Source organism: Medicago truncatula, chromosome 5 (assembly GCF_003473485.1).
Source record: "Medicago truncatula cultivar Jemalong A17 chromosome 5, MtrunA17r5.0-ANR, whole genome shotgun sequence".
Taxonomy (NCBI): domain Eukaryota; kingdom Viridiplantae; phylum Streptophyta; class Magnoliopsida; order Fabales; family Fabaceae; genus Medicago; species Medicago truncatula.
The window spans coordinates 31,656,262-31,673,675 of record NC_053046.1 but is presented as its reverse complement, the minus strand read 5'-3'; the positions used below and the strand labels follow the sequence as shown (position 1 = coordinate 31,673,675).

Below are 17,414 nucleotides of genomic sequence, written 5' to 3'. Positions count from 1 at the left end.
CATATCATTTTCACTTCTATGTAGCTTCACACAACCTTCCTTCAAAATCTTTTGCAGAAAAACACTTTGGTTTTGATCCTTTAAATGTCACCACTTGATCCTTGTTTCCCAATCATGGCTTCTCATCTTCTCACCTACCCACATAGTTTTTTGCTGGCACATAAAATTAATCTTCATTTTAGTCATAGCGTCAACTATTTCCATATATGTGATCTAAAAAAAAAAAAAAAACTATTTTCATATATGTTCAAATAAGAGTACCTTTATTCTATGTTCTAAAACAGATCATACTCTCATTAACTAACTTGATTACCCACACTCGTTTACAAAGATGTGGAGTGTAACACCCCGTTTCCCAAAATCAATTAAATAATAATTGTTCAACATCAGAGTAAAACCCAAACGGGCATGTCACACTACAATTTCAAATTTCTTAAATAGAATATATAAAAATCTAAGAATCAAACCTAAACCCAATTTCCAAATTTTTAACAGAACTACGTTAAACCAAAATCAGAATTATAATAATCTACACTATTGAAGCAAACCTCACCCTTACCTGAATTCAGAAGAATAATTCCAACAGAAATCTGGTTCACTTGGCTCTCCCTTGGTTCTCTTGCTTTCTCTAATTTTATCCCAAAACTGCTGTTTTCACGTAAAACTGATTCTCTGACTCTTGGTTCTATTTTCTAATAACTCGGTAAAACATAACCTCCCACTTATTTCTTTTAACTCCCCTTAATTCTATTAATTCTCATTTAACCCCGAAACTCCAATTAAATCCTAATTCTCACTTATTCTATTAAATAATGAAAATAGCCATTTAATAAAATACACCACACCACAAAATCAACATAAATCATTTAAAATCATATGAAAGACTTTAAATCAACTAAAAATAATTAAATAACAATTAGGGTGTTACAACTCTCCCCAACTTAAATAATTTCGTCCTCGAAATTCAAAACACAAACGAAAACAAATTCAGTTATTGCTTAAATATCTTAAACTATGGATAACAAATAGAAACTTCAACAATACACAAAAATCACATTAAAGTTAGTCAGTCAACTTGATCACATAATAAAACATAATTATTAATTAGAAAAACACAACGACAATATTTAACTGTCACACGACACAAACGACTCAACTACTTGGCCGGACGGACCAACCTGCTCTGATACCAATTGTAACACCCCGTTTTCCCAACATAAAAATTTCATAAATTAATCAGAGTAAAACACCTTAAATTGAATGTTACAAAGATGTGGAGACCCTTGCTTATTTTTTACTGCATTCAGGCAGCGATGTATCCATCCTTGCTCATTTAACATTGTATTTGAGCTATACAACGCGTTTCTTCTACGCATTGACCCAGTTTCACACTATTATATACCTGGTCCATGTCATAGAGATTTAAAGTGTTTCAATTAAATTCAAGTGTGTTCAAATTTTAATTAGTAGAATCTAGTCCAAGTCTTGAAATTTTTATAATATAGAATGTAATTTAATTATATATATTTTTAAGATTTGTTTAAAATAAAGTTACGTGTAATTATTTATTGATCAAACCTAATGAAACTTGATTGCATCGGGTAATAGATTATAATGAAAACCGACTCATCCCGTGAACACCTGTAGGCGTGGATGCTGAAGCATGTTTGCTTAATTTCTTTTTAAATAGTTATCATCATCCATAATTAATTTTTTTTATACCCATGACGATCACAAACTTATGTTTGCTTAAATTTAATTTTTTTTTATTGAATGATTTTTCTTACAAACGACGAAGGAATTAAATGATTGTATTTCCTATGTTAGTGGTCATTTACTATTGATTGATTTTAATTTTCTCATCAATGAAACTCTCTTCAGTTCATTAAAAAACAATGACATATTGAAAGTGCTCATCCCACTTTTACTTTAAAAAAAAAAAAGTTATTTTTTAGGACAAAAAACAGGTATATTTTTATTTTATTTTTCAGGAGAAGGAGATGGTTTGCATGGTATAATATGAGTTAGACTACCCGTTGTACTCTCTTTTATTATGTATTAATTTCCTTAATAAAACTCAAACATTTTTTTTTTGAACAATTAAAACTCAAACATTTAAATATTCAATTGTCATTCTTTTATCTTTTGATAAAATATCTTTTTTAATTATGATTAATGCACATTAGGATTATAGAAATCAATACTTTTTTAATGATTTCAAAAAAAAAAAAAAATTGAAATTACTGTAAATAAAAAACTATAATAATCATTTATAGGTTTGTTTGAAGTCTAATTCGAAATGTTTTTGAGGCAAAATATCATATGATCCAAATATAAAATCAAACACGGTTAACTTTGACTTGGATGAATCTTTTGAAGAAAAAAAATCCAATCAAATATAATGCACTATAATTTGGATCAATATTTACATATCCAAAATAAAGTAAAAGAAAACTCTTTTAATGTTAATAACATACAGGAACAATAGATTAATAGGTTTGATAAAAAACAAGATTAAACTAATAAGTATTAGTAAAAAAAATTGGAAACCCTTTTCATTTCATTTTATCACATTTCGTTTTATCACAAGTTGATAAAATTTGACACACACACACATAAGAGTAAGATGAAGTATCAAAAAAAATAAAAATAAAATTAGCAAATAATAGATTAATGTAATAGATTTGTAAAAGTTTAGTCTAGTGGTAAAAAGACATATCTTAGATATTAAAGACATATCACCAAATTAAATCAACTTTTGATAAAATGAAATTAACCGCTTTTTCAAAAAAGATTAATATAATTATTTTAAAAATGTCTTTAGGTTTAAATTTTTTTAAAAAGATCAAAGTATTTTTATTCATAAATATTTCATTTTTTTTAATAAAAAAGTTAGTAAACAAATTAATCAATTTATTCATAAAAAATTAAATACATTGTACATAACAATTATTATTAAAATTTATCATTGAGGATAATCTTCTCATCAAAGCTAATTATTATTTAAAATCTTATAATAAAATGACTTATTTGAAGACATCATTATTCATTAAGGAAAATATTCTCATAAAAATTAATGTTTATTCAAAATATTACAATTTGATGACTTGTTTAGGAAGTTTGTATCACGTTAATATTTTTTTTGGTTACAGAGGGAAATATCGATTAATATATTTTATTAAATAATTATATTTTTATTATTACTTTGTTACTTGTATATAACACTATTATACGGTATTGTTTGAATAATAAGTGTTTTTTTTTCTAACATTATTGATAAAAAACAAATATTAAATTTTATATTAAAAGTGTAACTTTTGCAACTTTTAAGAGATTAAATGCACAATTTTTTTTTTGAATTAAATTTTATATTAAAAGTATAACTTTTCCATATTTGTTTTGCAATCATTAAAATTAAAAATATTATAATAGCTCACATTATTATTGTGAATATAAAAATGAAACAATTTTACATTTCATTAAATTCTTTCAATATCAATACTTTTAATCAAATCGTATTTTTATTATTTGACATATATCAATGATTTGATCTCTTTGACATTAAAATATTTAAATTTTATTATTTGTTTTATTATATAATACCTGAAATTAAATATTTAAATTTAAATTAGTTGATTTAAATCCGTATTATTTGAATTCAAAATGTTTGATTTTTAATTTGATATGAAATATTTGAATTAGAATTGAATATGAATTGGATTAGAATTGAAGCGAAAAATAAAGTAAAAGAACAGAATAGTATGCACAAAAAAGTACTGTTTTTTTTACTTCAATTAAAAATTAATTATAATGTGAAAAAAAATTAAATCAGTTTAGAGAGGGAAAATTAGAGAGGTTGGTATGGTAACATAGAAAGAGTAAAACTAGACCTAATCATGTTAATTAAATAAAAAATCTTCTGCTGCTTAAGTAAAAAATTAAGCAAGAACATTGTATGACCAATGTTTCTACTTTCATTGTACTAGACAAGTCCAATCTAGAGACCCCAATATTTTGAACTTTATCACCAAATTTTCCCTCCCCTTTGTACATAACCAGGCAAATTTCATATGTGATTAACAAACTCATGTCCGTTTTCGCTTCCACAATTTATTTGCGTGTGTGATTTCGCAAGATTTGAAAGTGTTCGTTTTCGCTTTCATTGTGCCTTGTTTATTGAATTCTTTGTCTGGTTACATTTCTGTTGACAAGTGAATTTTATAAATGACAAAAAAATCTCGTAGTCACTGATTTTAGCTTCCATAAGGCAATAATTTGATCAAGTATGAATTCAAAAAAGCATTTATCCCTTTTAAATAAATAATGTATGTACACTGTTTGGAATAACCAAGACACAAAATGTCTGATTATAAGCTCACCAACAAAAAACTACACTAGAGAAATGGGAAAGAGATTAATATAAAGAATCACTTATGTTAGCAACATTAGTACTAGTAGATATTGTAAAATCAAGGACAACCTCCTAAGGCTTAGGAGAAGCTATATATAACTCTTTCAACATCTGTTATTAGTTGGAATTAAGTTCAGCTCATGTGTTGGATCACCATTGTTCACTGCCTTATTTGGAGATTGATTTTTCAGGCCAAAATACATTCAGTCCCTTGCCTGTAAGTATGACCAAAATACACTCAATTCCTTTATCAAATCTTACCATACATCTAAATATGATGTGTGAAGCTAATTAGCATTATAAAGTCCTGAAGCATGCAATAAAAAGAAAGCCGACTGAAGTTTCTATATGTTCAAATCAAACTGAAAGTTTCTATATGTGTGTTAAAATCAATCAATTTGATAAGGCAGAAAATGCATATTAAAGTATTCGCTAAGATATGAACTATGTTTACCTGGAAACCAACGATAACCAGCAAAGAGATATCAGTTAAAGGAAATTGAAATCTTCAGCAGCAAACTTCACTCCTAAAATATGCTCAACAAAATCAATAAAATTAAAAAAAAAAATCGAAAATGCAAATTAAAAAAAATTAAACTATGATGAAGAAAATGACCTGAATTAGAACATTTGTAACTTTAGTTGAGCAGTGAAATATCTTTCATGTATAAAGATTCTGGTGCTCATTCTGGGGGATGGGTTCCAAAGAAGTCAAGATTGAGAAATATATAAAAATACTTTTGAATAAAAATAAAGTGAATTGAGGCAGATAAGGGGAAATAGAGATCTTACCAGTAAAATTGAATTTTGCGATGGTGATTGAGGCAGATAAGGGTAAACGTCTCTGCTTCTTAAACATCAATTAACTCTATCACTTAAACTGTATATTTGGAATATGAGCTATCTTGTCCCAATCCTCCCCTGTTCCCTCTTTGCATCGTTCCTCTAATGTTGGGCAATTAATGATAGTCAGAAGCTCAAGAGAAGTGAGGTGTCGAATACCCTCCGGCAAGCATCGCAATCCTTCACAGCTATAAATCTGTAGAGTTCGAAGGGATTGAAGACCTTCCCAATTTTGCTCTGGTAAGGACTCCAACTCATTACAACTAATGATAGACAGAGATTGAAGAGAAGTAAGGTTTTTGAACATCCCCTCTGGGAAGGATGTTATTCCTTCACCTTCATATAAGATAAGCTGAGTAAGACCACGGAAGGTAGAGATTGACCTCAGTAACTCATTGTTACATCCCTCAACATAGAGGTCTTTAAGAGATGGAAGACATGGCAGTCCAATTTTAGGGCAATAGGAGATTGTCAAGTTAGAAAGACAAGGAAACATCTCCCCTCTTTCCACTTTCAATAACCCCTCTATGTTTGGTAGGCGTTGTAAGTAGAGTACCTCCAGAGATGGGAAAACCCTCACCTCCATACCATCCTCAGATTCATCATCATCCAAGTATTTCAGATTATTCATACGATATACTCTAAGATTTTTTAGAGATGGTAGTTTACCAAGTAACTGAAGCAGCACAATTTTGTTGCAATTCCAAAGATTAAGAGAAATTAAATTACTAAGAAGGCTTATCCAACTTGGTAACGATAATCCTTCATAGAAATTTACTGTCAAGGAATTGAGATTTGAGTGAGGTTGAAGCTCTTCGAGCACTTGCTCAGCACTAATTATAGATTCCTGTTGCGATATCCACGACAAGCATAATTGATGAAGGTCTTTTTTACCCATCAAATTAGCCGCTTCAGCTTCAGATAACCTGCCAACATTGTTTAATCCTTGGATATGCAGTTTTCCACCGAGGTTTAGATCACGTAACTCTGTCAAGCTATTCCCTTTCTCTAAACTAACAATGTACACACTTAATGTTCTTAGACAAGATAATTTTCCAATGTTAGGAAACATTAGAGACAAAGACCGACATTCTTCAATGACTATATGCCTAAGATTTTGTAAGCAAGCCAAGCGTTTTGGAAGACAACTCAGTTTATCACAACGTTTTATTTTCAAGATTTCCAGTTTTTGTAAGTTGTAAATTGAGTTAGGCAACTTTTCTATGTCAAGATAAGTAAGTTCCAAATACCTTAAATGAATTAAACTCCATATTGGGATCTGCAGAGAAGATGTGCTTAAAACACGGAGAGAGCTGCTTAATGGGAAGTGATCATCTTTTTTTCTAAGAAAATAATATTTCTTCATGTCAAACAAAGTTCGCAAGGATTCAACTTTTTTGAAAGCATTTTCATCGAAGGATAAAAAGTTGTTGCTGTCAAAACCAATGTGGTGTGTGCTTTTTGACAAATTAGTCGTGTTTTTATTCTCCAAACACATACATTCTTGCCCCATTACTGATTGAGCGAGATCATGGACAAGATCATGCATCTTGAAAGAAATGTCTCCAGAATATTCATCCATCTTGCTATCTTGAAAGAACGATTTTTTGTACAATTCCTTCCAAACCATGTTTCCAACATCTTCAACCTCTAAATTCCTCTTTGCAATAAATCCATTAGCCATCCAAAGTTGAATCAATTCTTCCTTCAGGATTTCTCTATCTTTGGGAAATATAGCACAAAAGGAGAAACATTGCTTTAGGGTTGGTGTTAAATAAAAGTAACTCAAACTCAAAGCAGGTAAAATAGATTTTTCATGTGGTAAATCCCAAAGCTCACTGTCTTTAATATCAAGCCATTCCTTTTCTTCATTCATTGAGACCATTAAACCCCCCAATGCTTTTGCTGCAAGAGGCAATCCATTACATTTCTTTACTATCTCCTTTCCAATTTCCACAAGCTTTGTATCCTCTTCTTTGTTACGTTTAAATGCATGTTGTTTGAACAACAACCAACAATCACTATCAGAGAGACCAGACAAACGGTGACTTTCCCATGTCCCCATGATTGATGCAACATCCTCATCACGAGTGGACACTAAAATGGAACTACCTTTTGATCCACACGACAAAACAGATTTCAAACGATTCCATCTATCTTGTGTTAACCCAGATTCCAATTGTTCATTTTGATTCCACACATCATCCAAAATCAGCAAATATATTTTCCCTTGCAACAATCCTTGCACCTTTCCTTCCATTACAGCATAATCAAAGTCAGGACACTTCTCTAATGTGATAGATTCTATAATAGAACACAAAATCCTCTTTACCGAGAAAGTCTCAGAAACACAAACCCAAATTTTTTTTTCAAAATTGCCACTCACCCTAACATCATTGTAGACCAATTGAACAAGAGTTGTTTTTCCAACACCACCTAAACCAACTATGGGATAGACGGAAAGGAAGTCAGAGTCCTTCGCTTGGGTGAGAAGAAACTCAACAATCTTTTCTTTATCAACTTCTCGTCCAAACACTTTTGGTTCAGCAATAATGGAGCCGGTTTGGCGCCCTTCAGCTACTTGATCTGGGATTTCCCTAAGAGTTCCACCCATCTGTAGAGAAAACTTGTTCTTACGTTCAGCAATATTATCTAACCTCCTTGTAATCTCTTTCAACCTGTTACCGATCTCATGGCGAAACTTGATGTTCTTTGGTTTGAAAGAGGTAAATCCTCTCAGTCGACAAGACTCGATCGAGTACTCATCAAGGATATCATCGAGCACATAAACAGCATCTTTGAGGTCTTGTAACCATAGCTTAATAGAGAGTTCTTTGAATTGTTTCTTCTCAGCATCTTCAAGAACAGCCTTGATGTGAACTAAGTTGTCTGATAGCTTTTGAGCCTTTGACTTAATTCCAGAAATGGTTGAAAATTCATTTTGATGGAGAGCCGTCAAATTTTCAAACACAACTCCAAGCAAAGCGTCGGCCATTTTTTTGTGAAAACAAATTAAAGAGTTGAAAAGATAAGAAGACGAGAAATTTGTTTAGATAGAATGAGTGTTGAACCAAGCTGGAGGACCTTTGAAAATAAATGCAATGAAAGTAGAAAGTCAGCATGTAGGTGCTCACAAACAATTTACAAAAAATATATTAATGTCGGCATGAATGAAAAATATGTAAATGTTAACGTTATTGGGGCCCATTATTGATTCTATTTGTGTAATTGTGTCTTTTGCGTTGGTTTGATACTTGAGCACGAATAAAGAATCTACAAGTTCATGAATCTGTCAATGGAGACAATAAGATGTGGCCGACAGACAGAATAACGATCTTCAGAAAATGTTTATGAATCTAGTGCCTGCATTTTTTTATGGGTTTTTCTAACCTGTGCAAGATTGCACAGGATAAGAAGTAATTAATGCATCATATTTTATGGGTTTTCCAAACCTTATTAACGAGTCTTTTCCTTGAAAATTGTTTTTTTTCCTTCTTCTCTTCTCTAATACATTTTCTTCTTCTTCCCTTAAAAGACACATTCTACAAAGACATTAAAACATTTTATTCTCTTCTCACGTCACTCTTCAAGTTTGAAATATTACAGTTTTTTTTTAAGAGATTACAGATTGCTTTTATAAGCTTGAAATATTACAGTTTCTTCTCACGTCACAAAAGCTTTGCAGTTTGCTTTCATTCGTTTGAAATATTACAGTTTGCTTTTAAAAGCTTTGCAGTTCCTTCAAAAAAGAAGCTTTGCAGTTATACGGGTTAGTGCAGTTTGAGAGGTTTGGAATATAGTGTACTTGAGCCCAATTTTGGTTCTCCCGTCAATTTGAACACTGTGAGAAGAATTAGCCAAATTCAAAGCAAAAGAAGAACCAGAAGAAATTATTACAAAAGATATAATTCATGTTATACCTTGATTCCGATTTGGTTATTACCTGCATTGGAATGAATATTAGAGAGAGAGCTTTTAGAAGAAAACAAATATGAGAGAGAGAGAGAGAACAGTTTTTTGTTCTTACTTATTGGTGCGGTGAGCGTGGAAGAGAACGAGTTTTAAGGAAAGGCTAATAAATTTTGTCAAAAAAAAAAAACAAATAAGAAGCTAATAAATTGGCTCATTAATAGGATTTGGAGAAACCCATAAAATATGGTGCATTAATCACTTCTTATCCTGTGCAATCTTGCACAGGTTAGAAAAACCCTTTTTTTATTTACGTTCCATATAAAATTTCATTCAAGTTGGTGAAACGTCATTCACTTATATTTAATCTTTAAAATTTCATGCCACTAGTATTTAAATTTAGTACTTTGGGTCACGGGCGGATCTGATTTCACAATATTATTAGTGGGGCAAATTTTTTTTTTGTCAAACAATTAAATAATATTAAATTTAATAAGAAGATATATTAAAAATAGTTGTAGCAATCAAAATTACAAAGAAAATAATCTATTTTTTATTTGTTGAATATAAACTAAAATTATATAATTACTAATTGTTCTAAGAATATCCCTTTCTATATAGGTTACAAGAGATGAATCAAATGCTCTAACAAGATACCCGTGTGCGCTTTTTTTCGAAGTAATTTGCAATTGTGTAGAAATTTTATATATATATATATATATATATATATATATATATATATATATATATCTTTGTATTGATTTTTTTTTTAGAGCATATCTCTTTGTATTGATATATGAATAAAAAATATAGATATATGTGTATAAATTGTACAAAAAAAATATTTATTTATTAAATATGAGTACAAATATAGACACATTTATAAATAAATAAATAGGTTCTCTTATTAATATATGAATACAAATATAGACATCTGTATAAATTAAAAAAATAACATATAACACCATGTTAATATATGAATAAATATATAGATACATGTATAAACATAAAATAAAAAAAAATAGATATTTGTATTAATATATGAGTAAAATTATACAATAAATTAATAAAAATATATATAAAAAAAAAAAATTGGTGTGGCACTTGCCACACCATGCCATGTTGGGATCCACCCCTGCTCTGGCTAAGGACGATAACCAATTGTTTATGGTGCAGGACTTGTTTTATGCATTTAATAATGTATAGGACAGCTTGAACAAGTCTATTGGACAGCTTAACAAGTCTTATCTATTTTACCAATTTTTCAATAAAATATTGAGAAATGATATTTGTACAACCACTTTATGACAATTTTCTCTTTCATACTCACATTATACTTTTATTTTCTCTCTTCTTTTTTCTCTCTCCATTGTTCTTGACCAATGAAGAGAGAGAGAGAGAGAAAGTTGTCACAAGAGTTGTCTCAAATGAGTGTTCAAATATTACTCCTCTAAAATATAATATGCATATATGTACTGCTTAACAAAAAGAACACCTTGTCAAAAAAAAAAAAGACCTTTCTATTTATTTAATTAAATATAAGTTTCAATACGATTTTGAATTTTTTTTTTTTAACAAATTAAAATGAGATATATTATAGACACCAGTGACTCCCTGCACAAGGTGTGAGAAGGAAAGACACCTGCAACAGTTACAATAATTACAAAGTCAAGGTACTAATATTATGCACCATCAATCCAAGCAAGGAGGTCATTCACCGATACCTATCTATCTACTATAAATAAATAAATTTAGGAAAACAAGTTGACCAACAAATTTATTATAATAACCTTACTTGTGTTTTTTATAACTTTTTTTTTTCTATACAAAAGTTCTTTTATTTAAAAAAAAAAAACTTTTACACATTTTTATTCATTATAAAAAGTGATAAATTGTTATTTGTAAATTTTGCCTTATTTTTGTTTGTCACTTTATTAATTTGAGATTATTTTATACAGATGAGTTATTACTGAACGTCGTTCGAAGATACAATTCATATAATGAGGCAACGATCGTTGTCATTAGTCAATTTTTTAAGGCTTAAATATGTAAGTCGTCCCTATAATTTGGCGTGTTTTTGGTTTTTGTCCCTGTATCTTTTTTTGTTCTAAAACAACCCCTGTAAGTTAATAACTTTTTGATTTTCGTCCCTCCCGTCAACTTCCATTACAAAACGCACATGTGGCAAACGGAGGATGACATGGCAGTGCCTGACGTGGCAAACTTATTGATGAGTCACACAGTGCGAGGGACCAAAACCAAAAAACGAAATTTGTAGAGGGACCAAAGCCGAAAAAACAAAATTCGTAAAGGGACCAAAACCAAAAAGCGAGAAAAAAATAGCTTTCTTCATCTTCTTCCTTCCACCTCTTATACATCTTCATCATTGTCTTCATAAATCATCAAAAAACCCAAGAGAAAATACTCAGAAAAGAGATAAAAAAAAAAACTTCAAAATCATCATCTCCCTCTCAATAGACAACTTCTCACAAACCCAAACAAAATTCCCATTGACAATGGTCAGATTGACATCTCAACACTAAAATCCACAATGTTCATAGTCCCACTAAACTTTTATTGATAATATCAAAATCAAATTATAACAACAAAATCCTCATTGTGAATGCTCGAATTCCCAATATTGAAAAATTCACAAAATTCTCAAATTGAAAAACCTAAAGAATGATTTTTTTTCATTACCAACTCTCGTCTCATCATTGATCTCGCATCTCTGCTATTTCTTGGTCACTCCAAATACTTTCTTCGTCAATTCTTTGAACTCTAATCTCATCATTTTTGTTTCGAACATTTGGGTTGTGTTCTTTTTTTCCGATTGATTTGGAAGATTGTTGTGTGAAATTGGATTATAAGAGAAAGGTTCAAGTTTGATATGAATATTCTTTTCATTTGAAGATCTAGAGGGATAATAAATAGAATTGAAAAATATGTTGGAATGTTGAATTGAGATAAGTTTTATTTTAAACGATTTTAAAGTGTGTGAAATTGGATTGCACGTTGAATAGTGGGTATATTGGTTTAATTTGATTTTGTTGTTTGTGAGAAGAAATAAAAGAGAAGTTATCACATGAAGGTATAATTGAAGGTGTTGGATTGAGTTTGTTGTTGTTTTAAGTTGATGGATTTTTGAATTTTGAAGTGATGAATTTATGTGTTTGTTTGATGATGATGAAGTTTATGAAGACAATGATAGTAATGAAGAAGAAGATGAAGAAATGTAATTAAATTTGAATTTTTTGTCTTCTCGTTTTTTGGTTTTGGTCCCTCTACAAATTTCGTTTTTTGGTTTTGGTCCTAGAAATAGTCAAGTCCATCTACAAATTTTTGTGTTTGTTTGATGATGATGAAGTTTATGAAGACAATGATAGTAATGAAGAAGAAGATGAAGAAATGTAATTAAATTTGAATTTTTCGTCTTCTCGTTTTTTGGTTTTGGTCCCTCTACAAATTTCGTTTTTTGGTTTTGGTCCTGGAAATAGTCAAGTCCATCTACAAATTTCGTTTTTTGGTTTTGGTTTTGTTCCCTTTACGAATTTTGTTTTTTTGGCTTTGGTCCTTCTACAAATTTCGTTTTTTGATTTTGGTACCTTTCACTGTGTGACTCATCAATAAGTTTGCCACGTCAGCATTGTCTGCCACGTCATCCTCCGTTTTCCACATGTGCGTTTTTGTAACGGAAGTTGACAGGAGGGACGAAAATCAAAAAGTTATTAACTTATAGGGGTTGTTTTAGAACAAAAAAAGATACAGGGACGAAAACAAAAAATACGCCAAATTACAGGGACGATTTACATATTTAAGCCATTTTTTAATTATAATTTTTATATCTTTTAAATTAAAATGAGAATAACTATAATATTCTAATTATAAAAACTAGTAGAAAGACATGCACTCATGTGTCCGTCTTTCTGTTTTTTTATCACACTAACATTTGAAAATTATGATAAGTGTTTTTTGTTATGAAATTTGATTTTGATTAAAAGTAAAAATATAAATTCTTTTTAATTTCAAATTATAACAAATCAAACTAATCACGACTATCCATTTCAATGACATCAACAATATAACAAAAAAATATAATCTAATTTTTTTTAAAAAAATATAATCTAAATTCTTTTTTTTTTTTTTTTAATAAAACCAACAACAATCTTTATTATAGAAAACATTGTATAAGTGTATAATTGGGATAATGAAAAAGTAAGTATAAATATACTTATCTAGTCTGTTACGCCTTTAAAGGATAAAAGAAAAAAACTGAACATATTTACACTCATCGTGTTTGTTATACTTCATTTACTCTTATCAATTTGTTATAGTTGTTATTTATATTGAAAGTTGATGGTTATTTTAAAAAGAGAAAAAGTCAGAAAAAAAATACAACACACTATTTTCTTTATATATATAGTATAGATGAGAATAGTTATAATATTTTCATTAATTAATTTTATTGCTATGTGGACCTCTAATATCATTCTTGTATTGCATCTACATCGTTTGTGCATACACATAATTAAGATATGAAACTCTCGAGTCCCAAATAGAAAATCAATTAGACATCTATTTCATTAGTTTACATATCAACATATACAAACTTTGTTTCCCATATCACATGCTCTACCTCGTTAATTTGTCAAGTTTTAAAAGCTGCTTCGATGTACTCGAAGTGGCTATAAGGTCCCTTCTAAACAATACGAAATCAAAAAGTTACTAAAACGAACTAAAAAATGCAACATAGGTTTCTCTACAAAACATTGTTAAGAAATGTCATAGCTAAAATATGCACCTAAGAAAATGCAATATAGGTTCTTATGTGGAATATATTTTTATAAGTCATACAATGTTCGCAAGGATTCAACTTTTTTGAAGGCACCGTCATCGATTGATAACAAATTATTGGAGTCAAAACTTATGTGATGGGTGCTTTTTGTCAAACTAGTCATGTTTGCATTCTCCAGATACATATATTGTTGCTCCAGTATTGATTGAGCAAGATCATTGAAAAGATCACGCGTCTTTAAAGAAATGTCTTTAGAATATTCATAGATCTTGATGTCTTCAAAGAATGGTTTTTGGCACAATCCATTCCAAGCCATGCTAGCAACATCTAGGACCTCCAAATTACGCCTAGATGAAATAAATCCATCAGCCATCTAGAGATAAAACAATTATTCCTTCACGGCACAAAAAGCAAAACACTGCTTTAAGGTTGGAGTTAAATGAAAGTAGCTCAACCTCAAATCAGACAAACTATAATCATTATGTTGTAAAACCCAAAGTTCGCTCTCTTTAATTTCAAGTCATTCCTTTTTCTTTTTTTTTTATCACTACTTCATCACTCCTAACTCATCCTTACAAAACCGGTTTGTAAGGTGAGGATTGCCTCCTCTATATAAACTCTAATTCAGAGTCTTATCTATCCGATGTGGGACTTGGATTTTTCCCAACATATTGTTTGAACAAGGATGAGTTTTACAAGTTCCCATGATTGTCGCAACAACCTCATCAGGAGTGGACGCAAAAATGAAACTACCTTTGGATACACACGACAACACATATTTCAACATATTCCATTTCTCTTGGCATAATCCGAATTCTAGTTTTTGATTTTTGTTCCACACTCGTCCAAAATCAACAAATATATTTTACCTTACATCTAAATTGAAGCCATCCCACTTCTCTCTTATGATAGGTTCTATAATAGAACACACAATCCTATTGAGAGAGAAAGTCTCATATACACAAACCCAAATTATTATATTAAAATTTCCACTCACCCTAATATCATCGTGGATCAATCGAACAATAGTTGTTTTTCCAATACCTCCTAAACCAACTATGGGATAGATGGAAAGGAAGTCAGTGTCCCTCGCTTGGGTGAGAAGAAACTTGACAATCTTATCTTTGTCTGTAACGAATATCGAGGCCTAACTCATATCCTTGCAAAACCGGCTTGTACGGTGAGGAGTGCCTCCTCTTTATATACTCTTCTCAAGAATCATATCTATTCAATGTGGGACTAAATCGCCTCAAGTGTTGGCCTCTAACACACCCCCTCACACTTCATCGCGGTCCCAACGGGCCTGAAGCGTGGACGATGCAAGCCCAACGATGGACCCGATAGGCTTTGATACCATGTCACGAATATCGAGGCCTAACTGATCCATACAAAACCGACTTGTACGGTGAGGAGTTCCTCCTCTTTATAAACTCTTCTCAAGAATCCTATCTATCCGATGTGGGACTAAATCCCTCCCGAGAGTTGGCCGCTAACATTGTCATCTTCTCACCGATACAATTTTGGTTCAGCAATAACAAAGCTGGTTTGGCGTCATTCAGCTACTTCATGTGGCCTTTCCCTAAGTCATCTACCCTCTCTTAGATGAAATTTGTTCTTATTTTCAGCAATCTTATCTAATCTTCTGGTAATTTCTTTCAACCTATTGATCTCATGGCGAAATACAATGTTCTTTGGTTTGAAAGAGGATGAGCCTCTAATTCGACCAGACTCGATCAAGCACTCATCAAGGATATCATCAAGCACATATATATCATCTTTGATTTGTTGAAGCCATATCTTAATAGAGCGGTCTGAGACTTGCTTATGCTCAACATCTTCAAGAACAACCTTGATAAGATCTAAGGTGGTTGATAGCTTTTGAGCATTAAACTTGATTCAGGAAATGGTTGAACATTCACTTTGAACAAGAGACAATAAATTCTCAAATGCAACACCAAGTAAGGCCTCTGTCATATTTAAAAAACGCAACAGATGAAAAGAGAAGAAGATTATAAACTGTACTGTACAATAGGCTCTGAAAGTTTAAGCAGCTGGCTTATGGTGAACCCACTGGCGTTGCCAGGACCCTGGACCAGGGGGTTCAAGCCACGAATTTAGATGTTTTTTTTTTTTTTTTTGGTGGTTGAAGTTCGAACCCCGGACCTTGCGTATATTATGCATTGTCTCTACCAACTGATTAAAAATTGTAATCCTTCATAAAAAAATTGTAATCAAAATTAAAAACATTATACAATTTTTCATTATGTGGTTTATCGATTTTTTTTTTGGTCCCAAATGCGGTTTATCAACCTATTATTCATGTTATCAAACTCATCTCTCAATATAAGTCATGAGATAATAATCGGTCATCCATTACCTCCTTATTTTTTTTTTTTTTGTGGTGTAATACATCCCATTGCTTCCATTTGATTACACAACATAGTCTTTACAATCTTCATAACATAAAAATGATCATGGCTAACTTCAAAAGTTGTTATATTAACATATAAATTTTTTAAATTTCTTACACTAACCGTAAATTCTAATATTTACCATTTAACATTTAGAAAAGTAATATCATCAATCACCAATAATATAGAAAAGTAATATCATGAATAATTTAGAAAAGAAAAAGTTTTTTAACAAGGTAATAAAAGTTTTTTATGAAATATGAGTTATAAATAACACTTGCGCGCATCAACCAATCTGATTCGTATGGGCTTGGTGGTATATCTTGTTAAATTCAATAGCAGGAGATTCAATCTTGGTATTTCAGTAAATAATTATTATAATATAATAATAAGGGTTTGTCTAACATGTGCAATATTGCACATGTTAAGATAACTAAAAGTAGTCATTTTTCATTAAAAACCAACAATTATTGATTAAAAGCTACATATTTAATATAAAAAACACAAGTTCCAAGTTAAAGTTACTACTTTAAACTTCTTAACATGTGCAAATTACATGATGGAAAAACCCATATAATAATAAGAAGAAGGTAAATATAGTCGACAAGAAAAGCTGAATTGCATCGGTAATAACTAATGGCGGGTTCCAGCAGGCCAGCACATAAATAAATCCAATAGAAAAAAGATGTGTGCCTAAATCTACGAACATATTTTAAAGTCAGATGCAAAGGAGGTGCAAAATAGAAAATTGAGGGGATTCAACATAAAAATATAATAGCATAGTAGGTGCAAAATTATAATAGTGAGGAGGTGCATGTGCATCCCCTGAGGTGAACGTGGCTCCGCCACTGTCAACCTATGAAGTATGAATTCAAAGAATATTGAGGAAGCAATAACGAAAACTAATTCAGTAAGTTATTTATTAATAAAGACTAAACTACGTTTGTGGTCCTCTAAATTTAAGGTTTGTAACATCTGACGTGACAGATCTAAATCGATAAAATATATAAAAACTTATAATAATAAAAAAAACTCATCATCTCTC

At 30.6% G+C, this 17,414-nt stretch overlaps 1 protein-coding gene across 2 annotated transcripts; it reads right to left on the bottom strand.

The window, feature by feature from the left end:
- Window positions 1-4,286: 4,286 nt before the first annotated feature.
- On the bottom strand, window positions 4,287-8,409 carry LOC11405514 (putative disease resistance protein RGA1). Of its 2 annotated transcripts, none has more exons than XM_003615673.4 (4): window positions 5,204-8,409; window positions 5,028-5,099; window positions 4,866-4,938; window positions 4,287-4,626 (listed from the first exon to the last, which is right to left on the bottom strand). In XM_003615673.4, the coding sequence occupies exon 1, from the start codon at window positions 8,247-8,249 to the stop codon at window positions 5,283-5,285; it is 2,967 nt and encodes a 988-aa protein (XP_003615721.1). In that variant the 5' UTR covers window positions 8,250-8,409; the 3' UTR covers window positions 4,287-4,626; window positions 4,866-4,938; window positions 5,028-5,099; window positions 5,204-5,282. The 2 variants fall into 2 exon arrangements, with proteins under 2 accessions (XP_003615721.1, XP_024639721.1); XM_024783953.2 differs by having other exon boundaries at window positions 4,866-4,930.
- Window positions 8,410-17,414: the final 9,005 nt, after the last annotated feature.